Source organism: Armigeres subalbatus, chromosome 3, assembly GCF_024139115.2.
Source record: "Armigeres subalbatus isolate Guangzhou_Male chromosome 3, GZ_Asu_2, whole genome shotgun sequence".
In the NCBI taxonomy this organism is placed as follows: domain Eukaryota; kingdom Metazoa; phylum Arthropoda; class Insecta; order Diptera; family Culicidae; genus Armigeres; species Armigeres subalbatus.
This window is the reverse complement of record NC_085141.1, coordinates 346,900,207-346,925,867: the sequence shown is the minus strand read 5'-3', so window position 1 is coordinate 346,925,867 and position 25,661 is coordinate 346,900,207. Positions and strand designations below refer to the sequence as shown.

General features: G+C 42.0%; 1 protein-coding gene across 15 annotated transcripts in view; it reads right to left on the bottom strand.

Annotated features, from left to right (window-relative positions):
- The window catches only part of LOC134225970 (serine/threonine-protein phosphatase rdgC), a 278,612-nt gene that overhangs the window by 148,552 nt on the left and 104,399 nt on the right, over positions 1 to 25,661 (bottom strand). Inside the window, exon 1 of one of the 15 annotated variants that reach the window (XM_062706450.1) lies at positions 7,401 to 7,685. The exons of the other annotated variants lie outside the window; for them this stretch is intronic. Within the exon in view, the coding sequence (XP_062562434.1) occupies positions 7,401 to 7,485 (85 nt within the window). The 5' untranslated portion in view covers positions 7,486 to 7,685. Of the gene's footprint in view, positions 1 to 7,400; positions 7,686 to 25,661 lie in introns of those variants that run through there. 15 annotated transcript variants of the gene reach the window in all.

Genomic DNA, 25,661 nt, shown 5'->3' with positions numbered 1-25,661 from the left:
AGTGGCCTGTGCTGCACATAAAAGTCTTCTCTATTCAGCTCGATCTATGGCTGCACTTCGCCAACCACGCAGTCTGCGGAGGGTCCGCAAATCGTCCTCCACCTGATCGATCCACCTTGCATGCTGTGCACCTCGCCTTCTTGTGCCCGTCGGATCGTTGTCGAGAACCATTTTCACCGGATTACTGTCCGACATTCTGGCTACGTGCCCGGCCCACCGCAGTCTTCCGATTTTCGCGGAGTGAACGATGGATGGTTCTCCCAACAGCTGATGCAACTCGTGGTTCATTCGCCTCCTCCACGTACCGTCCGCCATCTGCAGCCCATAGTTGGTACGCAACACTTTCCTTTCAAAAACTCCCAGTGCGCGTTGGTCCTCCACGAGCATCGTCCAGGTCTCGTGTCCGTAGAGAACTACCGGTCTTATAAGCGTTTTGTAGATAGTCAGTTTGGTACGGCGGCGAACTCTATTCGATCGTAGCGTCTTACGGAGTCCAAAGTACGTACGATTTCCAGCCACTATGCGCCTCCGAATTTCTCTGCTGGTATCATTTTTGATAGATAGGAATTGAAAAAAACCGAAGATACCACCTTCAGTGTAACTTGAACCTACATTCAAAGTTGAACCAGCAGGACAAAGTCAATTGCCTACATTATGGATAATCATAATCTTTTCAATAACACAATTTGTTGTAGTATAAGCTATTTTCACCCCTTTTAATGTAACAGATCGAGTTACATTTTTGTTCGGTTGATAACATATTTAGTAATATTTTTGTTAAAACTAGAAGAGATTTTGTTACATTTTTTTTTATTTTAACTACTAATGTTACATGTTTTATAACAACCGCTGTTATAAAAAACTTCTGTAACAGAATAACAAGTTCTGATATAAATCTGTTACTATGTACTGGTCGGGTAGCTTATCTCTACGCTGGGTATAGAGCGCAGTGGTGTACAATCGAGTAGGTGATTTTACGATGTGGCGCCGTGAACACTCCCCCCCGGAATGCGCGAAAGATTCTTTGACAACGTATTCGTTTCAACGCCTACGTCGAGCACCGCTAGTGATACAGTTGAACGATCGAAGATGCCACCCGCTGACGTTTGCACAGTAGCATACCGTACTTGGCCGTCCGCAGCAAGATGCGTGGCGTTAATTCGGCCCTTCGGCCAAAGATTGCGAGGAAACTTTGGATCGACGATCACCACAATGTCGGTTTCACTGGCGTAAACCATTTGGTCCGCCGTGTAATAGTAGGTAGATAGTCTCATATCCACTGTCTTCAAAATGTGTCCGCCTTTTTCTGAGATTGCTTGAAGCTGTTCCTCAATAATACTGCGTTATCGTCGAGGGGTACCCAAGATCTCAAACCATTCGCTAGCAGAAAATGATTGGGTGTTAAAACGGGCGAAGAATCGCAATCCACTGGAATGTCGGTCAATGGTCGGGAATTGACTATGTCTTCAACTTCTGTTATTGCATTCTGTAGAACCTCGTCCGTCGGCAGCCTACAAGGTTGGAGAACAGCAAGATTTTTCTTTACGGTGTAAATCAGTCGTTCCCACGCTCCTCCCGTATGCGGGATTAGGGGTTGAATGAACTTCCATTGGGTGCGACTTGAAGTAAACTCCTTTGCCATTTTGTCGAGGTTGAGCTTCTGTTGAGCGGCCTGCAATTCTTTGTTGGCAACTCGAAAATTAGTGCCACGATCGCTGTAAACAATAGCGGAAATTCCTCTCCTGGTTATGATGTTCCGAATTGCCATTATACAAGAGTCAGTTGTCAGTGTGTGAGCGACTTGCAGGTGAATGGCGTGCATAGTTCGACGGGTTGCGAGTATCCCCTACCTTATTTCTGTGCGAAGGCCCATGGAGACTAGAATCGGGCCAAAACAATCCACTCTCATGTGTGTGAATGTAGGACTGAAAGCAGCCAGACGTGATTGAGGTAGATCGGCCATAACCGTTGGTAACGGCTTTGCTTGTTGATTTTTGCAGTATTGGCAATTCCGACGAATGGCTTGATAGGTCGCTTTTATTCGAGGGATGCGGAAACGCTGGAGAATCTTGTTGATGATAGTTTCGTTATTTTGGTGGTTGAAACGCTCGTGAGCTTCCTTGATAACTAATCGTGTGATGGCATGCCCGAGGTAGTATAATAGGATAGACAGCATCGCGATCAACGAATGAACAGGCTCCGGTTCTTCCTTGTGCTTGCGCTACACTGTTTTCGTCTATGAAGGCACTGCGGAACAACGGATTATTTCTTGCGATTTTCTTTATCGTGCGCGTGGAACGGTTTGTGGTCAGCGTTTGATTTCATCACCGTATACTTCAGTTTGTGCTACCCTGAACAAGTAGTATTCCACCTGTGCCAACTCCTTATGCATCAGGACCGCAACGACTCGTTGCTCCTTTTTAGTGGAAAGCTTCAAATTATTAACGTAACGAAAAACGTATGCTGTTCGCCGAAGCAGTAATCTCCACTTAGAGAAGTTTTGTGGAATAAGCACGGAATCAGTGAGCTTAGTGTGTGTGAGCAAGTGTGGCCTCTGCTCCTCATTCGTAGACTGTTTGAGGCTTGATGATACGGGCCAGCAGTTCTCGTTTTGCCAAAGAAAGTCTGGTCCACGGTATCAGCGACTATCGGCAGAAATATCGGGAGTTCCTGTCCCCCGTGCCTGTTCCCTCGTCGGCAACCTTCTTCCTCGTTGGAACCCATCGCCAGTCAATGACGTCAGTTGATTCCAGTATTTCACTGACACGAAAGGCAACAAATGGGCTGTACCGACGATAATCAGATCCAAGCCAACAGAGTACGTCCCTGGAGTCTGTCCAAAAGAACCGCTTGCTTATCTTGATGGTGAGAGATGAAAGAATTGTGTCCAACAGACGGGAACCGAGGAGAGCAGCTTGTAATTCCGATCGAGGTATAGACAAAAACTTCAATGGAGCTACTCTAGATTTTGCTCCTATGAAGGGGCATTCAATCACATTCTCCTCTTGAAATCGAAGGTACACGACCGCCGCAAATCCGTTTTCACTAGCGTCAACAAAAGTATGCATTTCCACGTCTGCTTCTAAGGAGGTCTGCGATCGGTAGCACCTAGGAATATCCAAACTTCCTATCTTTGGAAACACTGACAACCATAAAAGCCACTTGTCTAGGGCTGACCATACGTACCGTATTTAACGGGACAGTCCCGTTTTTTAGACCTTATTGTGCTGTCCCGTCGTAATCTAAAAAATCCTCAATTTGTCCCGTTTTTTCATTGATTCTTCCAAAGAGCTCCAAAAGGAACCGGTAGCTTGGTAGGCAAATATATCCAGAAAATCGGGCCACGCTTCAACTTTAATAAAATGAAGCGCAGAGGCAGACATTCTAATTTCCAGATTAAGTTCATTTTCGATTTTTTTTTACATATTGCGAAGTACGTTAATTCTATTTTTTTAAATTTAATTGCATATTATTCAATATTATAAATCAAATCGATTTTAAGGCAGTTTCAAACCGAGTGAAAATTTGGTCAGATTTCGGTCCTCACTTACTGTAATGCTAGTTTACAGATCAGGAGCTTCCATATGTGTGGGCCTTTTTGGAAGCAATTGAGAATAAAATAAGTGGACAAGACTCACAAGATGTGATGCTACTTTTAGCATCATTTAAATCAATTTCGATCAAAAAGGACTGTGAATTGGTTAGATTTGATATTTATTCACAGGCGCCAACCATATTTATTGAAATAATTTAAATTACTTCTTATTAATGTTCTTTCCTTGATGAGATTCTTCTTATTCTTATCCGCAGATTTGTCCTCACTTATATTTTTTAACATTTTTTTCTTAAAATTATTTTTTTACGTCTCTAATGCCCACAACGGCTTTAAAGGCTGGTTTACAGTTCGGAAAACGTGTCACGGGATTTGGTTCCCCATGTAATTTTAAAGGGGCAGGATTTAGGAAAAAGGATGACTCCCGTGACCCGATTTCCGAACTTTAAACCTGCCTTCAGGAAGGATACTTTGACTATTTTTTGTTATCTTCAACTGTTTAGAATAGGAAAGTTTTTGATATTGGTCAGTAATAAAATCCTTAGACCTTAATGCATGTTCAAGAGTGAATAACAATATATTTTCAAAACCCCATTTTTTTTTGAAATATTGATACTTGCGTAATTTTTTGTTCCTTCGTGTTTCTGTCCACGCCGCTTTCAAGAGGGAAATATTTGTTGTTCAGTATTTTTCCACAACTACCTTAATGCTTAGAAGGTTAGTTAAGGTACTTGATAGAAGGCTCTGGTGGTGGAAATTTCAATCTAGAACTTTTCTCTAACTTCTTAAACGGAAAATGAAAATTAGGCTTCTAAATTTTGAAATTTCCCAGCTCAATTTTGTCACAAGGTTTTTGACATGTCCCGTTTTGCAAGTGCGTTTGTCCCGTTTTTCCACTGAAATGATTTGGTCAGCCTACACTTGTCGAACTGAGCGTCTTCTATCGGATCATCCCATTCCACGGACGTTCGCCAAATCTCTTGCAGGAGGACTTTAAGGAACATAAACAGGTGCGCAATGAATCCCAAAGGATCGAAGACCATCATTAGAGTGCGTAGAACCTCGCGTTTAGTTGGCCTTCTGTTTCCGGTCAAAAGTTCCTCATCATATCGCGCAGAAACTTTATATGTAAAGCAATCGGATGATTTGGATGGGCGCTCCGATAATTTAATTATTCTCAAATGGCCCTCGCATACTTCAACACCTTTCAAACCATTTTCACACTTGTCGCAGATTCCGTTTCTTTCCCATCTGCTTTCGCACACACGCTGCTTCATTCCTTTATACGAGCAGCATTGAGACCGATATGCCAATGAAATTGAATAAGTTCCCCAACTAGTTCGTTGGAAAGTTCATCAATACAATCTTCTGAACATTCCTCCAGCAATTCATCCGGAAGTTCCTCCAGGAATTCCTCCGGAAGTTCCTCCAGGAATTCCTCCGGAAGTTCCTCCAGGAATTTCTCTGGAAGTTTCTCCAGGAATTTCTCTGGAATTTTCTCCAGGAATTCCTCCGGAAGTTCCTCCAGGGAATAACGGAGTCACGTCAATCATGCTCATGCTCCTGCTCATTATCTATAATAAATAGTTGAAAATAAGTATTTTCAAAACAATACAATGAAGTGTTTACTCTTCCTTAATCGAATGATAAAAAAAATGCAAATCCATCGAGAGACGGCAGAGGTATGAACGTTCAAAGTCTATCATATTTTCGTAACGGTCTCCGATTTTCGCAATCGCAAATTGTACCCCAATATAGAAAACACAGACGTAGTCCTACGTAAAAATCCAGACAATGGGCTGTGCGTATGAGCTTATGGCGTGCTGTACATATGCGCAACCGAAAAATCAATTTAAACAAAATTATTTAAGATAATACGGCTCTGTCAGCTCTGGACCAACACGTGTTACCAAATTAGATTTTTCCGAATGCATAAATTCTGCCACACATACTCTCCATTGCTATGCCACAATCTGCACAGCACAGTTCTGGGAGCTACCATTGTGTCTGTTTCTCAACGCTCTTCGACCAGCTGACACCCCAACAACTCAAGGCAATGCCAGAATTGATCGCCTTCGATTTTAATTAAATTAACATCAACGCTCGGCTTCGATCGATTTGGAGCCCGTCGAACGGCAGCAAATGGCAATTTATTTCTCTATATCCTACCCCAATCAAGATAAGCTCCTGCCGACAGCCGGGGCAAGAAAATGGCTACATAGAAGATGCACCCGTCCAACATTCAAGCAGCAGGGATCAAGACACAGATATTGACAGTGAAGGTCGGATGAAAAAGAATTAAACTGAACGCGGAGCAAGAAATTCAATAGAAACAATGAAATTTTCATTACAGCGTGGAAAAGTAATTTTTAATTAGCCAGCAAAGAGTTGGAGGGCTCTTAGTATTGGCCGGTTTGAAGTGAAGAAGGATAGCAACTGAATTGAATTTGAGTGAATGGGTTACTGACTAATTAATTGGTGTTTGTTCAGGCATGTGCTATACATTTGTTGTGTTAAATGGCGAAATTTCCGAACAGGAAGATAAGTTGTTCTCATTCATAATTCACCACAAAACGGCCCCAATCGCTTCACGCAATCGACTATTCGCTCTCGGTCAATTATTATTTTCATGCCAATTTAGATTGGCCGTCGCCTTCCGGAAAATGTCACTTAAGTTTGGTCATTCGCCATTAGAAACGGTGAACGAGTAGAAGAAAAAACTAATTCTTTATCACCTTTCCAGTTGGTTTGATGAAGCTTTGGAGCGGAGTAAAATTAACCGTTTCTTATTTTAGCTTAATTGAATAAGAATTCATTAGGGTGAGGTAGGTCTCACAAACAAAATAATTTATAACAAGCTCCAAAGAACAGAAACAGAACATCGAATTACCACAAGGAAATGCTACACCCTAAAACTTGCCCCAAGACAACTGAGCACCGGTCTTGAACAGAGTGGAAACATAGGTCATGAATAAATAAGCTTCCTATCGCGTGCCCAGTGGCCACTAGTATTTTGATATCCGCTGGGGAAACACAAGCAAACAGAGCAACATCAGACGGCCGGCCGGTCGTGTCGGTCTCCTCAGCGTGTAATGACTACGAACCGAAGGGAGGCGGCTGTCGTCGAAATGACACCGATGGGGAAATTCCTATTTACATGTCTGCTTCTGCTGCCAAAACTGGGTGGAAAATTGCTGCGGAGCGCCATTCTGATGACGTGATGAAATTTTTGCTACCCCACCTTTCTTCATTGCAGACAGTTTTGCCAGCTCCGGTCAGCCTTAGGGGATAAGGGGAAATATTTTGGGCAAGCTCTTGAGATATTTTCTGATATTATCACTTTAACAAGCAGACATTAAAAATAACATGCTGATGATGCCATTGAAATGTTACAAAAATCTCAATAAATTTGATTGATGATATTTTATTTCTAGAAAGCTCACTCAAGCCGTTTTGCCACGCCAAATTGATATAATAATATGGGAAATTAATTTATACAGTCATGCCAATTATTTCCAAACTTCTTCCACCTAACATTGCGGTATATTACGTAATTCGATCCAGTTTTGCAAGATCTACATCAAACAAGATAATATGTGGGCGTGAGGGTACCCGCAGATGCTTTTTGTCACCCAGGGGTCGTTATGGGGCTTCTTCCCCTATACTACGTGTGAAAACTTCAAATCTTATCACACAATCAAAAACACCGCATGGGACATTTTCCGGTTGGTAGGTAGGCCGTTTACTGCTAATGCAAATGGCTTTGGGAAGCGTGTGTTTTCGGCAAACGAGAAACGATACCCAGTCGCTAATCTACAATCAAGCAAATTAAATTACGACCACTTACAGTTCAGCAGCATGCGGGTACGGTGGCGTCGATGGAACGTAGCTCTGCTGTTGGCAACTGCACTACTGGAGGAACGGTTCCCCATCGCGGCTCCGCTGGAATTGATTTGTGGAATCGAGGTCTGATTAAGGCGATTGAAAACGCGTGACCTATTGTCGTATTGGACTTCTGCTGATTGGTCAATTGATGCAGCTCATTGCAAGCGTAAAATATTCGGAATTTCGACATTGGGAACACTGCGTTGCATTGTTTATCTGCTGATATTTTCTTGTCAGTTTTACTCGTTTTTTGGCATACTGAGATATCATCTAAGTAGGTTGGTGTTAAAACTTGAAATTTGTCAATAAATAAAACATTTCTCGCTTAACTTTTCAAAAGGACCTAAGTAACATTTTTTTCATGAATTAATTTGAATACTGCAATCAATAGCTTTCATGTTGTTCTGTTGATTGCGCTATTCAAATTAATTCATGAAAAAATGTTACTTATGTCCTTTTGAAAAGTTAAGCGAGAATTTTCTACAATTAGATACGCAGATTTTTATGCTTGTGAGATTTGGGATTTTTTATTTGTTCTGTAATTGCATCAACTAAGGCCATTAAGTTAATACCCTTGTCTTAAACCTAAATTTTTACAAACCATGGGCGTAGCCAGGATTTCAAGAAGGGGGAAGGGCAACTTTTTTGGTCTTCTAAATCGTAGTTTTATAGTAGTTTCATAAAAAAAACATGAATATTAACACATGAAACCAAATCCTAACCAAATCGAAACAATAATGATTAAAACAATAATGGATTTAAAAATGCGTGATTTATTGCTCATCAGATCTTTTTAAATAAAGTGAGAAAAATATTAACGAACTTAGTATTCAGAAAGAATATAAAATCGGCTATAACAATTATTATAAAAATCCTGCATTCTTCCATAAGTTTAAGAAAACTAGAACCATTCATCTGAATTTCTAAACAAATCCTCTCTGAAATAATATTTATTATAAAATAGGCAGAAAAATCAATATGCAAGCTTTCTCCAGGAATTCCTTCGACAATTGGTCCTGGCATTCTATCCGAAATTCTATCAGGGATTCTTTAGGAATGCCTCCAGCAACTTCTTCGGCAGTGTCTTCAGGAATTCCACCATAAATGTTGCCGGGAATTGATCCGAAAATTCCACCATTATTTACTCCAAGAAAATCTTCACGAACTTCTTTATAAGTTCTGCAGAATTCCCTGCAATAATTCAAATAATTTCGTGCTGTTTCCATAATTTTAAGAATAAGAATATTCCGTGGAAATTCCGCAGAATTGCCAGTAAACATTCCTGAGAATTTCACGAAAAATCTTCGAATTTCTTGTGTAAATTTCATAAAATTTTCCGTGAATTGTTTCGAATAATTTCTTGTGAAAATTTCAAAGAATTTCTCCAGGAATTCCACCGGAAATTTATACTGAAATTATACCGAAAATGAAATCATCAATGGAATTTTCAGAGGAATTCCTAGAATAATTCGCAATAAAATCCTAAAAGAATTCCGGTGGAAACTGGGAGATCCTCCAGGAGTTTCTCCGAAAATTCCTCCTGCAATTCTTCCAGGAGTTCCACCGGCATCTCCACCAAGAAGTTCTCTAGGATTTCCTTCGAGAATTATTCCGGTAGTTCTATGGGCAGTTCCTCTGAAAATTCTTCCGGGAATTTTGTCAGAATTGGAATTTATTTAGGCTTCTCCAGGAATTTATATAGATTTTCCACCAGAAGCTCCTCCGAGAATTTCTCTACGAGCTCCTCAGGGAATTCTCCGGGAGGTCCTCTGATGATGATGATGATGACTACAAACCCCAACAAAGGTTTCAGCTAGATGAGATTTGTCTATAAGATGAATTCTCTTGTTTCCTGCTTCTGGTAGTTTCCCCGGGAGTTTCTTCAGAAATTCTTCCAGAAAATTCCTTCGAGAGTTCCTCCGGGAATTCCACCAGCAATTCATCCGGGAGTTCCAACAGAAGCTATCCCAGGAAATTATTCAGGCTTTTTTCAGGCTTTAGGCATTTAGGCTTTCTTGAAAAATTAAGCTGGAAATTCCTCCCGAAGTTCTTCCCATAGTTTCTATGGGAGCTCAGCCGGGAGGTCCTCTAGGAATTCTTCTAGGAGTTCCTCCTGAAATTCCTCCGGGAGTTCTTACGGGAGCTCCTCCGGCAGTTCCTTCGGAAATTCCTCCGGGAGATCCACCAGCAGTTTCTACGAGAATCCCTCCGGGAGTTTCACCGGCAGTTTCTCCGAGTGTACTCCCGGAAGAACTCCCGGAGGAACTCCCAGAGTAATTTCCGGAGGAACTCCCGGGGGATTTTCTATAGGAATTTCCGGAGAAATTATCAGAGGAATTCTCGGAGGAACTGCCGGTGGAAATTCTGGAGGAATTTATTGAAGAACTACAGGAAGAATTTCCGGAGGAAATCTTGGAGGAACTCTCGTAAGAATTCTAGGATGAACTCCCAAAGGAACTTCCGTAAGAATTCCAGGAGGAACTCCTGGAAGAATTCTTAAAAGAACCTCCCGGAGGAATTCCCGTAAGAACTCCCAGAGAAATTCTCCGAGGAACTTCCGGAGGAATTTGTAAATAAATGCCTAACGAAATGCTAATTGAATTCCTGGAAGAAAGCCTGATTGAATTCCCGAAGTAACTACTGGTGGAACTTCAGAGGAACATCTAGGTGGAATACCCTAGAGGAAGAGAAGCAATATTTCTGGAGGAACTTCCGAAATTCCATTTCCCGTGAAATTCCTGCCAAATATCGTCCAAGAATTCCCTGTGAAGTTCCTGGAGGTATTACCGGAGAATTTCTTGGACAAACTCCTGGAAGAACTCCCGGAGGAACTCCCACAAGCACTTCCGTAGAAATTCCCACATGGAAGTCCTGAAATAATTCTTAAAAAAGTTCCTAAAGGAATTTCCGAAAAAATATCTGAAGGAATTCCCAGAAAAATACCGAATATTGCAGAAATTCTCAGATGAAATCCTGAAAGTATTCCCAGATTAATTGCTGAAGAAAATCTCTGCGGATTGTTCCGAAGAAATTTCTGGAAGAACTCTTGGCAGATATCCGAGTAAATTCCGAGTGAAGTCCGGAAGGAATTCTAGTACACTTCCGCAGAAAATCTCCCGGAGAAATTCCTGAAGGAATTCCTGGAGAAGTACCTGAAGAAACTCCCAAAAAAATACCTGTAAGAATTTCTGGGGAAATACTTGGACGAATTCCAGGAGAAATTCATGAAGATATTTCTAGAGGATTTCTTGAAGGATATTCTGAAGTAATTGCGAAAAGAATTCCAGATTGGAATGCTAGATGATATCGCTATTGAATGTTTGGAGGTATTCCCGGAAAATTTCCTGGAAGTAATCCCGGAGGAATTAAAGGAAGAGTTCCGAGAGGAATGCACGGAGAAGTTTCTAGAAGAATTTCCGAAGGAATTTCTTAAAGATTTACAAGTGAAAATATGGGGTGAATTTTTGAAGAAACTTCTGGTAGAATTTTGGGAAGAAATTCCGTATGTATTCTCGACGGAATTCTCGAATGCATGCCTAAAGGACGGCCCCCGCTGCCTCCCTCTGGCTGAGTCTATGTAGTTACTATTTTCTTTAAATCTTCATACCCTAATGAATTTTGATGCCAATTTGCGAAGCAATTACGGTGTCGACAAATTCTAATCTAATTTTTCGGACAAAATACAAATACAAAAATACAAATTCTCGAAGAAGTTCCGAGGAGAATTTTCATGAAAATCCCGACAGTAAATTTTGAAAACTTTATTTAGCTTTCCATAGAAATCCCTTCGGAAAACCTCTAGAATTGTTAACGGAATCCCTCGGACTGTCTTCAATAGTTCCTCTCAAACAATCATCTAGAATTAGCGAAGGAATATCGATAGGAAAGGCCGAATAATGTATGGTGAGAGCTACCAGTATAGTTACGGTGGAATTTCCAGTTTTCTATCCGAAGGGAATTCTTGAAAGGATTCTCAGGGGAATTCCCGAATGGATTCTAAGGGAATTTCCCTGAGGATTCCAAGGCAAATTTCTCAAAGAAGTAATTGATTTTTTTTTTTCAAAGGGGAATTCTGAACAGATTTCAAAGGTATTCCGCGTAGAATTCCTGAAGACATCCCGCGAATAATTGTCGAAGGGTTTCTGAGCGGAATTTTCGAACGGATTGCGAAGGAATTCCCGAACAGATTTCAAGGGAAATTTACGAACGGATTCCGAGGAGAATTTTCGAAAGGATTCCGAGAGGAATTTTCGAAGGGATTCCAAGGAGAATTCCCGAAGGGTTTCTGAGCGGAATTTTCGAACGAATTCGAAGGAATTCCCGAACGGATTCCAAGGAGAACTCCAGAACGGATTACGATGGAAATCCTGAATGAATTCCGAGGGGAATTCCCAATGGGATTCTGAAGGGATTCCAAGGGAAATTCCCGAAAAGCTTCCAAGGGGAATTCCTAAAGGGATTCCAAGAGGAACCTCTGAATGGATCCCGAGGAGAATTCCCGAAGGATTTTTGAGCGGAATTTTCTAACGGATTGGAAGTAATTTCCGAACGGATTTTGAGGGAAATTCACGAACGGATACCAAGGAGAACTCCAGAACGAATGACCATAGAAATCCTGAATGGATTCCGAGGCAAATTCCAGAATGTATTCCAAGGGGAATTCCCGAAGGGATTCCGAGGGGAATTCCCGAAGGGATTCCGAGGGGAATTCCCGATGGGATTCCTAGGGGAATTCCCGAAGGGATTCCGAGGGGAATTCCCGAAGGGATTCCTAGGGGAATTCGAAGGATTCTGAGGGGATTCCTGAAGGATTCCGAGGGAATTCGAAGGATTCCGAAGGAATTCTGAAGGATTCCGAGGGAATTCCTGAAGGATTCTGAGGGGATTCTGAAGGATTCCGAGGAATTCCGAAGGATTCTGAGGGAATTCTGAAGGGATTCCGAGGAATTCTGAAGGGATTCCTGAAGGAATTCCGAAGGGAATTCCAAAGGGAATTCCGAAGGGAATTCCTGAAGGATTCCAAGGAATTGAAGGATTCCGAAGGAATTCTGAAGGATTCCGAAGGAATTCCTGAAGGGAATTCCGAAGGGAATTCCGAAGGGAATTCCGAAGGGAATTCCGAAGGATTCCGAGGAATTCTGAAGGATTCTGAGGGAATTCTGAAGGATTCTGAGGGGAATTCCCGAAGGATTCCTGAGGGAATTCCTGAATGGATTCCGAGGGCAATTCCCAAAGGGATTCCGAGGGCAATTCCCGAAGGGATTTCGAGGGGAATTCCCGAAGGAATTCCGAGGGGAATTCCCGAAGGGATTCCGAGGGGAATTCCCGAAGGGATTCCGAGGGGAATTCTGAAGGATTCCTGAGGGAATTCCTGAAGGATTCTGAGGGGAATTCTGAAGGATTCTGAGGGAATTCCCGAAGGGATTCCGAGGGGAATTCCCGAAAGGATTCCGAGGGGAATTCCCGAAGCGACTCCGAGGGGAATTCTGAAGGATTCCGAGGGAATTCTGAAGGATTCCGAGGGGAATTCCCGAAGGGATTCCGAGGGGAATTCCCGAAGGGATTCCGAGGGGAATTCCCGAAGGGATTCCGAGGGGAATTCCCAAAGGGATTCCGAGGGGAATTCCCAAAGGGATTCCGAGGGGAATTCCCAAAGGGATTCCGAGGGGAATTCCCAAAGGGATTCCGAGGGGAATTCCCAAAGGGATTCCGAGGGGAATTCCCAAAGGGATTCCGAGGGGAATTCCCAAAGGGATTCCTGAGGAATTCTGAAGGATTCCGAGGGGAATTCCCGAAGGGATTCCGAGGGGAATTCCCGAAGGGATTCCGAGGGGAATTCCCGAAGGGATTCCGAGGGGAATTCCCGAAGGGATTCCGAGGGGAATTCCCGAAGGGATTCCGAGGGGAATTCCCGAAGGGATTCCGAGGGGAATTCCCGAAGGGATTCCGAGGGGAATTCCCGAAGGGATTCCGAGGGGAATTCCCGAAGGGATTCCGAGGGGAATTCCCGAAGGGATTCCGAGGGGAATTCCCGAAGGGATTCCGAGAAGAATTTTCGAAGGGATTCGAGGGAATTCTGAAGGATTCCGAGGAATTCGAAGGATTCGAGGAATTCGAAGGATTCCGAGGAATTCGAAGGATTCCGAGGAATTCGAAGGATTCGAGAAGAATTTCCGAAGGGACATCAGTTTATTCCATACGGAACTTTGTACGACCGCACCACAACGGCCAGTGTGCGACACGCCCAAAGCTAGTGCTGCTCGCGTTAGGTCGACTTAGTTCATTATCGCACCAATAATCAAGCGAGTGTGATGTAAAAGACTCAGCGCAGGTTAGGTTCCTTTCGGTGTCCAGAGGTCAAAAGACTGTAACCTGCCAAGTGAAAGTGTCAGTAGTCACTTGGATTCCTGATTCCAAACAATAAAGTGCGCGCTCGGTACCCGAATCCACGGATCATTTGTGGCCCTTCGTTACACCCAGGCACGTGCCACCACCTAAAATCGGTTCCATGTTCAAGAACCTTGTCTGGTGAAAGTGAATAACAAAAGCAGCAAGAACGCCACCGCCTATTTGCTGTCCGCCATAGTGAAGCTCCCCCACCCCCGGAAGCCGCATGTCGACCAACGGTAATGTCCACAGTTAATTGTTTAATTTAATAAAGAGTGTTTTGAGTTAAAAATTGGTATTGTATAATTCTAAATTGTTTGTTTCAGCCGGATTGTCTAGTCCAGTTATCCCTCGAAGCCATTTCCTGCGGCCCGCGAAGGATTTCAGAATATACACTACATGTGGCCCGTTAATATGCATATGAAACGCTTTTCATCATACTCAGTTTTTTGTTATACTCAGGGAATCTGTCAAGTTCACAACATTACAATGTATAAGCACCATCATGATTAATTGAATTCATCAGTTCATAGATGTTACGTAGGCCAACAGCAAACAACTTCGATGGTATTGCCCCGGGCTATGAAAATAGCAAATTCGTCAATTTTTCGCAGATTCCAATGGTCAAAAACGGTCAAACTAATGTTGTCATATACTGCTCTGAAATAAGGAAACTACAAGTGAGGGTTTGGCAAAATTTAATTTTCCCTTATTTTTAACTTAAGAAAGCAAACTGAAGATTAACGTACTTTACGCTATTGTCGTGTATGGCTTTTTTTGACTGCGGGAGCTACTTTGGATTTTTGATTTCCTAAATAAAAAAATAAACGTAAAAAATACCAAATTTGAAACAGTAAGTTGCCATCCAACAATCCAAACAACCATCCAACCAATCAACACTGTGATAATGGCAATTTGAGAGTAATTTACTTTATATTTTTTGTTTCAAAATGTCCAAAATAGCCTTCGATCTATCAAAAGAACCCTCGATCGATAGTACCTAAAATATTTAACAAAGTCAAGAATTTCCCAAGCTCCGATTAGTTGACGGATAAAAGGTTTCTGAAAAAATCAATTGATCGGAAATCTGGAAACAAGGCACATAGTGCGGAAAGCAGATTTATTCGATTTCTATTCAAAACTGCTGGTAAGTTTACTTGGCTTTGAAACATCTTCTTCTTCGTTGGCATTACATCCCCCACTGGGACATTGCTGCCTCGCAGCTTAGTGTTCATTAAGCACTTCCACAGTTATTAACCGCGAGGTTTCTAAGCCAAGTTACCATTTCTGCATTCGTATATCATGAGGCTAGCACGATGCTACTTTTATGCCCAGGGAAGTCGAGACAATTTCCAAGCCGAAAATTGCCTAGACCGGCACCGGGAATCGAACCCAGCCACCCTCAGCATGGTCTTGCTTTGTAGCCGCGCATCTTACCGCACGGCTAAGGAGGGCCCCGGCTTTGAAACATGTTTGTCGTTATTTGACATTGTCGTTATACGACAAACTATGATCAATGGTGGCTCGAAATCTCAATTTTTATCTATTCGTTCAATGACACAGAATTGGGAGATTTCAATATTTTGACTGCTTAAATAGGAAATAAAACATACATTTTGCATATTTAAAGTCCTTGAACGGATGGAATGAGGTTAAGGAATCGTTACTGTTATGTGTAGTGAACAATAATCCTTCAACAAAAATTCAAAATCTTAGAATCGTACGGCATATGATCATTTGGGAAAGAAGATTTATTAATCTTCTGCAAACTATGCTAAAAACAGTGTGTTTGTTTTTACAAGTATGTTATTTAAAGAAGATTCATCGCAACAAATTTTATTGAAATGTGAAATAGATATTCAAAATAATTTATTAAGCAGTAAAAATCTACATGAAATGAAAATCAAATCATGCAAATGTACTGCGGCCCGCTTCAACAGTTCCAATATGCTATGCGGCCCTTGATAGTAAGCATGCTGGGGACCACTGGTCTATTCCCTGTTTGTCTTTTTTTTTGAGTTCTACTGAGTGTTTAAGGTAAGTCAGGGAAACAGATTCTTCCCAGAGACCAATCCGTAGATATCTATACGACCCTGAGGATACGCGTTGGAACAAGGCAGACTAAAGAGGCCTTGTGTACCCACCCCGGAGGCTGCCGTTGGATTTAGACCAGTAGCTTGGGGCTAGGCTGGTCTTCTTCTGGGAGTAAGCGTCACTCCCGAGGGCCCAAATCGTATTAAACATTATCCTCTTTTCCAATTCCCCTAATAAGGACACATAGATATTTATTACCTAAGCCCTCGTGGTCCGCCCCTCCGAGGGCTTCGAAAGAGTCGACCAGAAGAGCTGAACATCTACGAATCCATTGAATAGGTATGGAAGAACCGTCGGAAAGGTCCGCAATTGCGACGCGCACCCTTCCCATCCACATCGGCTCAGCAAACTGGATTTGTGCTCCGAGAGAGCCAATTGGGACCAGCTTTCGTCCGCAGTCCTCGATTCCTCCGTCCAAGAACCGTTGGGGAACTCAAGAGAGGCGAAGTTCTATCGTCGTTTGCATAAGTTGTTCGTCCGCGTGGTAACGTACATCAGCGCATGGTCCCCTTCCCCATCATCAGTGATTCCCACGCCGGTCGGCCGGCCGCCACACTCACACTACCATTGTAAGTATCAATAAGTTTTGTAAAAAGCATGTAGACCGTATTTGTATTTCCGACCAATGTTCCGAGCCAACCCTGAAATAGATTCTGGAGGGCAAAGCTTGTAGTAAAGCTCAGAGGGCATCCCAGCGAATAATAATTGTCATCATCGCGCAAAAATGATAGCTTTCTATTCTTTCATATAATTTTATAGAAGTTAATTTGTCACAAGTATTTCGGAGAGAATTTTGATCAATGGAATGTTTTATTTTAAAGAATTTTAAATATATTGCTTGACAAAAATTAAAAACATTTTAAAACTAGAACATGAATAATTGAAAATAAAATAAAACCAAATATCATCTTTTGCCTAACATTCCGTTATTTGTTCAACTGCTGCAATCGACCAAGGTCACCCTTTTCTGAGTGAACGCATCTATCGTGAAAATCGCTTTCCCAGAAAAGCAGATCTATCCAGCCGATTTCAGTTCACTTTAGCTCGCCTTCGAAAATGTGTCTTGGACTACAAATTGCATCGTTTTCCGACCGTTCAGTATTCGTTTCAAGCTTTGCTCGCTCAACTTTCCAATGGAACCGATGCAACAATGGTAGAAAATTCTTCAGGTGGTTCGTATTTCGTTTAATTACAGCGCAAATATGAAACTCTTGAATTTAAAATCTAAAATTAGCCACCGAAAGCAGAAGACAATTCCATTGTTCCTTCGGTCTTTTGGAAGAAATACGGCAGATTTTTATTTGGCATGGAAGAGGGGAAAAAGAGCAACGGACCATCACCGACAGATAAGGTTTCCCCAAACACACGCGACGCGACAGTCGCGACGCGATTCTATCGCTTGGCGACAGCGATTCTGTCGCCATTGGTATGGAAGCGTAGATAGAAAATTGCCTGCAGCGACCCAACGATAGAATCGCGGCGTTGTTGTCGCCGTCGCGGCGATGAAATCGCTTAGGTCTGGGGGAGCCTATAATGTTGTTTCAACTTATCCTCATCCACCGTTGCTGTTACCATGGGATGGGGGGCAATGTAGGTCTTTTTGTAGGTACAGTGCGTACAAACATTGTTCGTTCGGCATTTTTCACCTATTTTTACAGTTTCAGCGACTAATATCGATTTATTCCGTTTTGATTAAATTAGAATACGTTACCCGATATTGTAAAATTTTAATACGAGTTTTTGCTCCGAATGAATTATGTATGAATCACACAGTACCACAATAAAAAATGGAGCTGTTTAAACAAACCTTCGATACACTGTAAGTCTTGGGAAGTTTATGAATGAGTGAATAAGTGAATGAAACCGTGGAAACCTATTCCGCGTAATCGATGTTGTCCGTTCTGCTGACACCCTCCCATTTCGATGTTGGAAGTTTTGTTTACAATCCACCAACCGTCTCCACCACCGACCGCTAGCTCACCCCATCTGCTGGGTTGCCGAGCTGATGAAATCAACCGCGGGGGTGAGCGAGGCGAGGATGAGCGACGACTAAGCGTCAGGTACCCTACCGCAATTAGTCAGCTGAGATTATCTATTTTTATCGTTGCTATTTTTACGGTTTGAATTTTATGAGATTTTCTGGTTTTGAGTGCACATTTTGTGGCTGTGTTGGCTTGGGTTGTACATACTGATGAAGGTTAATGGAAACCGTAATAAATATTAGATTTGAGCAATCCTATAATTATTTTCGAATTTGGTCTTCACTCTATAGAGTGTCTTTTACTCACCTCTGGGAGGGAATTTCAACGAACTTTTGTAGAAATAATAATATGGTACCGTTTTGACTCAAATTCCGAACATGACTCATATTCCGAACACTCGCTTTTAAACGGCCATTTTGACTTTATTCGTGTAATTTTCTCCACAGGAGCTCGAATTCATTTGAAATATTGATCCTCAGTGCAGAAAACCAATGAAAGTTTTAGCTTTTGGACGTTAAAACGCCAATGTTCGGAATATGAGTCATGTTCGGGATTTGATCCAAAACGGTACAAAGAAAAATATTTTGGAAAAAAGATAACATTTAGTTTTGAGTTTAAATTCGCATTTTATTAGGTTTACCAATTTCCATCGATATGAATATGAATGCTTTTTTCGGCTTCAAATAGATATTTTTTTAATTGAGCAACATCCACAGTGTTTCCTGAATAAGGACAGTTTTTAATAATTAGTACACATTTTCAGGCGTGCATAGAGTTTCAAAAACCATTTGAAGTTGAGGAATAATTCTGAAGATTCCAAGAAGTTTGTGAAAATTTTCGGAAATGTGGGGAATTTGCGGAAATTTGAAGTGATCTTCAGTAGTCTAGGAGAACATACTAATGCATCTTGTAAATATGAGGATTCTGATAACCAGAAACAGTGAATAAGAATATTCTAGAAGTAGAATTATTTTCTGGATGCATGAATTTTTGAAAGACCAGGCTCACGTTCTCAAAGACATATAATAACACAATGTTTTCGTCTGCTCTGACTTCCCATTTGTAAAAGCCTCACGATGCTAATGAAATACTTAACTTTATTTTCCAAATTTTTATAACCAATATCTTCAACATCGAATTGATCATCAAACGAAATTATGATTAAAAATGGATTTTTATACCGATAGCCTTCTGTTTACGGCTACACTAAATCCAACAACCATCTATCTCTTCAACGTACTTTTTTTTCTCCAGCAGACCGCTCACATTTCACGCAAAATTACGACCAACCTCCGAACCTTCCAAGCATTTCATTTCCCACTCTCAGACAGCCCGCGAACACAATCGAGCGTCTTGCATTACACACTCTACTACATCTTTTTTTTTCTTCCTTTCTGGTGGTGCTTTTTTCCCAATGAATGAAGCCGCTCACAATGTTGTTCTATTTATTTTTATGACCCGAAATGCCATCAGTCCTCTACGCCCCGCGCGGGCGGTTCTCCTTCCATCTTCCCTAGATCCAATAAAGACGCATGAAGATGAAAATACAATCCAATAAATCACGGACAAACTGTGGGAAGCGAGCTAAAGTCTTTGTGGGAACGGAACGGACCGAATCGGAATAAGGATTCATGAGACCGGACGCGCGACATGGTCATCGCGGGGAATCCTCTCTCTGTTGAGGGAACAAAACATCGGATTAAACCATCGAGTAGTGATAATGCTTTTTTTCTCTCAAAAGAAAACAATTATACCAGTGCCGATAGTGGAGTTTTGCAGTGGGTTCTGTTAAACAAAACGTACTAACACAGTCCTGGTGGGACTTTCAACAAATCGCACCATCCAATGGATAAATAAAAAATCAATGCTCCGGAAGCTATATCTAAGATGGCAGCCCCATGCCGGTAGATAGACCTTATACCAACAACCACCGGAGCTGAGGGACTTGGGCGAAAACGTGATAAGGACCAGGCGCACACAAACCGGAAAGATGCTCTACGAGTTAAAGAAGGAACCTGCGGTTCATAGCTAGATTATTTAGAAGCGCATTTCGAAATTGTTAGCCACAAAGGCGGAAGTCAGAGCCTTAACTCCAGAGATGGGAATTTTTGGCAGGGATCTAGACGGAATCACGTCGGGTACAGGCGCAGTGCAATCTAGGCGAGGTGCAAACGTTAATCCGGATTAGGAAGGCGTATGGAGGCACACAGACAGCGACGATTCGTCTGCCAGTTACTGCTGCTCATAAGGCCTTGGAAGTAGGCAAACTGGCGGTTGAATGATCATTGGATGGTTGGATATTCATATTGAAAGCCGCCCCAGAAGTGAACAAATCAGCGGAGAGATGCTTCAAGTGCTGGGGCCTTGGAAATGTGAGGATACTTGCTTTTAAAGTGTTGGCTTTTCACTACAGAGGAAGGACATGACCATCAGACGGGTGGCTAAAAATTCCATGCCTACAAGAGAGAGATCGCAGGGCAGCAGTAGGTAGTGGAAATAATTAAGATTAATCTGAATCATTGCGAAACCGCACAGCAACTGTTATGGTAGTCAACAGTAGATACGATGTGCGATGTCGCGATAATTGTAGAGCCGTATCGAGATCCCCCTGATAACGGCAACTGGGTGGCAGATCCAACGATGCGATGCAAGTTATGGGCAATTTCCTATTCAAGAAGTGGTGGAGAATTCAAGTGAAGGCTTCTTATGTAACTGATATGCATCTCCAAGGTGGACCCTGGAACAGTTCAGTCAAATATTGGATCAGTTAACCGACAGGCTGATCGGACGAAGACCGGTAGTCATTGGAGGTGACTTCAATGCCTAGGTCGTTGAATGGGGCAGTCGAGTGGCTCTTTGAGCACATTTCGCAGAGATGGGAGGCATTCAATCGACGACATCACGATCCTTCGCTCACGGCAAACATGGACTAGAGACTTAGCGAGAGTACACCGACAGCAACCACGATCCGCTACCGTAACATCCTGTTGTAACACGGAGAATGGTGGCCGTTGAACGGAAGAGGAAAACGAAAGCCTTCAACAAATACCCATTCGTAAAGTCATTTTGACCGGACAGCAGTACCAAAATCGTTGTTGCGGCCCAGCTAACAAGAAGGATGGTAACGACTTGCGACGCTACAATGCCGTGAAAACTGGAACCGAGAAGCAATCGGCGTCCAGCTTACTGGTGGAACGACAGGTTTAGTATGCTACGCGCTGCTTACCTCAAAGCTTGGAGGCGGGCACAGAGAGCAAGTACGGAACCAGAGAGAGAAAAACTAAAGGTGGTGTTCCGGGAAGCTAGGACCGCATTAAGTCCGCAAGTCAGACTGCCTCAAGGAGTAGTGTCGAGAAGCAGAAACGTATCGGGTCGTGATGACGAAGTTCGAAGGCCCGTCAACATTACCTGTAGTCTGCCCAAACAAGTTAAAGGCAATCTTGGAGGGTCTCTTCCCGAAACATGATCCGACCATGGCACCGCCAACACCGTACGTCGAAGAAGGAGCGAAGCAAACCCTGTACGGTAGATCCATAAATGTCCAAAAACGAGCTTACAGAGGCGGCGACATGGTTGAAATGGAAGACTCCTGATTGAGCACCGAACGTGTCGCTGAAAGCTGCGAGCCTGACGTTTCCGAACATGATCAGGAAGGAGCTGCAAAAGTACCAGAACAAAAGTAATTTCCTGGTGTTTGAACGAAAGCCATGAAAGTTACCCGACAAACCAGACGCATCCTAATCTTCAAGTCTCACGGAATAGCGCATTTCTGTTGAAATGAATGTGTGGAAGGGAGGTTCCATTTCTAGCTACTAAAGTTTTGTAACTACACAAAACTCACTCGCATCTGAAACACTGCCGATACACAAAGGAAGCATTCTCATCTTACGCTGCCCTTTGGACAATGCTCCCTCGCCACTACATTGCCCATGATTGCATAGTTGTAACATTTGCATTTTGGTTGGTTTTGTAAATCGTTTGTCAATTCTCCCCATAAACTCAATCATTTCCTGCTTACCACAGATAAGCAAGATAGTAAAGTCTTTGCACAAAATGAATATAAATGCGAGTATTACAAACATGCGATCATGGGCAGTACATTAGCTTGTAAAGACGCTTCGCTCAAAACATCCCACTGTCAACGTACAAACCGAATGCTTTGCACCAAATTTTGGACATATTCTAACCTCGGACGCATGTATTCGTATGGGAAATTTTCGGAAGTATTTCATCAAAATGTTTCATCCCCGAGCAGGAGCGACGACTCTTATTCAGGGCTAGTTCATAACAGAGTATGGTATCAATAACAGAATTAGGTATTATTGAGCCAATTTCTCCAACTCGAGTCAAGCTTTATTGTAAGGACTGTTTCTAGCTTATTTTAGTAGGAAAACTGGACACACATGATCCCCACTTTTTGTTTAGGATATTTTTCGATATGACATGCACAGATTTGCATGCTTTTTGATGGACTTGATAAAAAATTTAATTAGTTATTCAAAAACGTCATTGGAAGCAATTATTTCTTCATGAAAGTTACCAAAAAATCGATTTTGCCGAAAGATAGAAAATTTGACATTTTTAAAACCTGCGGTAGACTTGTCAAATTGGTCTGTATTCAGAGAATCCGACGGAAAATTTTCAAGGATTCCAATGAGAATCTTCTAGAGATTCCGATGGGTATGTTCTAGGAGTTCCAACGTGAATGTTCCAAGGATTTCGTAGGCAATGTCCCAGAGATATAGAAGCAAATCGTCGAGGGTTCCCGAAGCAAATCGTTGAGGGACTCCAAATCAATCCTCCAGGTATTCCTAAAAGAATCCTCCAACGATTTCGAAAGGAATCTTTCAGGGATGTTGCAGGGATCGTTGAAGGATTCAAAAGCAATTCGTCGATGGATTCCTAAGCAAATCATTAAGGGTTTCCGAGGCAAAACGTCGAGAGACTCCGAATTAAATCTTTAAGGAATTCCGAAGGAAATCGTCGAAGGATTCTGAAACAAGTCAAGGAATTCCGAAGCAAATCTCCGAACGAACGATCTTCGAACGATTCCGAAGCAAATCAACGAGAGATTCTGAAATAAATCCTCCATAGATTATGAAGGGTATCCCTCACAGATTTCCATAGGTATTCCTCAGTTATACCAAAAAAAATCCAGTGTGAATTCTTCTGGATTCCAGTTGGAATACTTCGGTGATTCTTAAAGGAATTCTTTAGAGATTCCGAAGAGAATTCTTCTCAGATTCTGATGGGAATTCCCTTAGAATTCTGGTGAGAATCCTTCTTGGATGCCGATTGAAATCTACCTCAGAAATAAGCTCATTTGTCCACTTATTTCATTATGATAGGATGAATATGGGAGATATTTTTTGTTGTCTTCAAACCTTTTCAGAAATTCATTATGCTATATGTTGAAAATCGATATCACTGCTAACTTACTTTTAAAATCCTAGGGGGGCTAATTTTTTTCTAGGGAGGGCTAATTAACGCCAATGATTTTCGCCCAAATCATTTTCGACATAATAACCGTTTCGGACAAACGTTCCGAAGCTTCGGATTTCCACCGAATGACTTGGAGGAGTCACAAGGCCGAAAGGTGTTCCGAATTTATCATTTGGTTGACCCATTTGGCTAAAAATGTCGTTTGAAATAAACATACGGCTGAAATTGTCATTCGGCCGAACTGATCACTTGGCCGAGAAGGCTGAAAAGGTCGATTGGCAGAAAAGCCATTTTACCGAAAATGTCAATTGGCCAAACGGATCGACATTTCCGATCATATTACCCTATCAGCAAATTACATTTTCGCCCGTTTTTCACTTTTTACGTTGAAGCTTTTTTGCCCAGAAAGGTCGAGACAATTTCCAATCGAAAAATTTCTGACCGGACCAGGAGTCGAAGTGCATAGTTTTGCTTTGCAACCCTACAACTCACCCCATGGCTAAGGAAGGCCTCGCAGAATAGATGTTTTAAAAAAATTAATTTTCCCTTACAGGTAAGCCCTTCCAAGGATAATCTCCTCTCCTTGTCTTGTAACGGACAGACGCATCCATTTGAATAAACTTCTTTCCCAAACGCACAATTTAGTCTGATTTGGTTTCATCAACTTAAGGACACTCCTCACGGAAGCAACACACAACTGTCATTTAAATATTTCAGTTTTGCTGCGTCGTAGCATGCACGAAATAATAAAACTGACAGTTGTGCGTTATTTCCGTATCGAGTGGTGTTCCCCCTGAAAACGCCAGTAGTGTCTTTAAAAGCGATCATATTTAGTTGTATACGGGTGACAGAATCTTCTGTACAACACAAGTGCAGCTTGGGTTTCACCTTATACCAAGCAAACGTATTCATTAAGGGAAGGCACCCTAGTAACACAACTCACGCTGATTTGGTTTCAACAACTTAAATGTGACCAAATTTGATTGCATTTGAGTTACTGTAACTGCTCTACAACATGTGTGTTACTCGAGCACTATTTTTCTTTCTTTTGCCTTATACCGAGCAAACGTGTTCATTTGAAGAAGGCATTATCTCCGTCCTTCGGCTTGTACCGGACAGACGCTACCATATAAAGTAGACATTACCCCACCCTTCGCCTTACATCGGGCAGCTCGGACAAAACCTCATTTTATTTTCGTTCATTTCGCGAAGCTCGTATTTTTTTAATTTCACGCATATATCCAATGAACTGATTCCAAAATTTTATGATTGTAGCTTGTAAATTTAGTTTTTGGTGGCTGATTGAGATTAACACGCCGAATACCGTGATCAGAAAATCATGGGAACTAAATTTTCAAACAGCTGGTTCTCAGCCGTCTTTTGACCGATTTTCACAATTCTTTTACGGATGTCTTACCCATCTCATCTAATTTCACCATACTGGTGAGTTATGTTTCTAGGGATGCTCATTTTTCCCTAGAGGGGCGTGAGTAAGGATGGTTTTTCTAAATTATAGTAAAATTTACTTTACATGACATATTTCAATGTGAACAACACTTACAGGTTCCAAAAATGTATGATATGCCGGAGAAAACTACGAAAATCCGTGCCAATGGAAACCCGTACCCTGCCAAGTTCGTAGAGGCCATATGAACGATATTTCACTCAGTTTTGCCTAAACCGGATGCTCTAGGTTCTCCAAACCGTTCTGGAGTTTGGATCAATTGGTCTACCAAGTCAACTGCGCTCGATAGCTATCCGAAATCTACTAGTCATGTCCGTACAAGTCCGTAGAGCCCACGCGAATGATTTGCAGCTCAGATATGCCCAAACCAAACGTAAAGCATCTCCGAAAAAATGTGTATGGCAATAGAAAATTTGACCTAACTTTTTTCGGGAAAGATACGGAACGATCTGGTATCATGTATTAAAACCTATTTTTTGACTACTTCCCGGTGGTTAGTGTGGTGATTTGCTCCTAGTTGCTCCAAAGCTGGAAATTGACTGTCAATGTTAGAATGAGGACGCTGGTAGTGCTTCAGATCTTAAGGCTTGCGCCTCCAGAAGTACTCGAGTAGCATAGTATATGCTGGATAACAATTCTAACCTTAAAATGAATTTAGGATTTCAAAATCACTCTTTGGTAAAAAAAATCGAGCCACATATTAGGTTTGGTCTTCTTCTTCTTATTGGCATTACGTCCCCACACTGGGACAGAGCCGCCTCGCAGCTTAGTGTTCATTAAGCACTTCCACAGTTATTAACTGCGAGGTTTCTAAGCCAGGTTACCATTTTTGCATTCGTATATCATGAGGCTA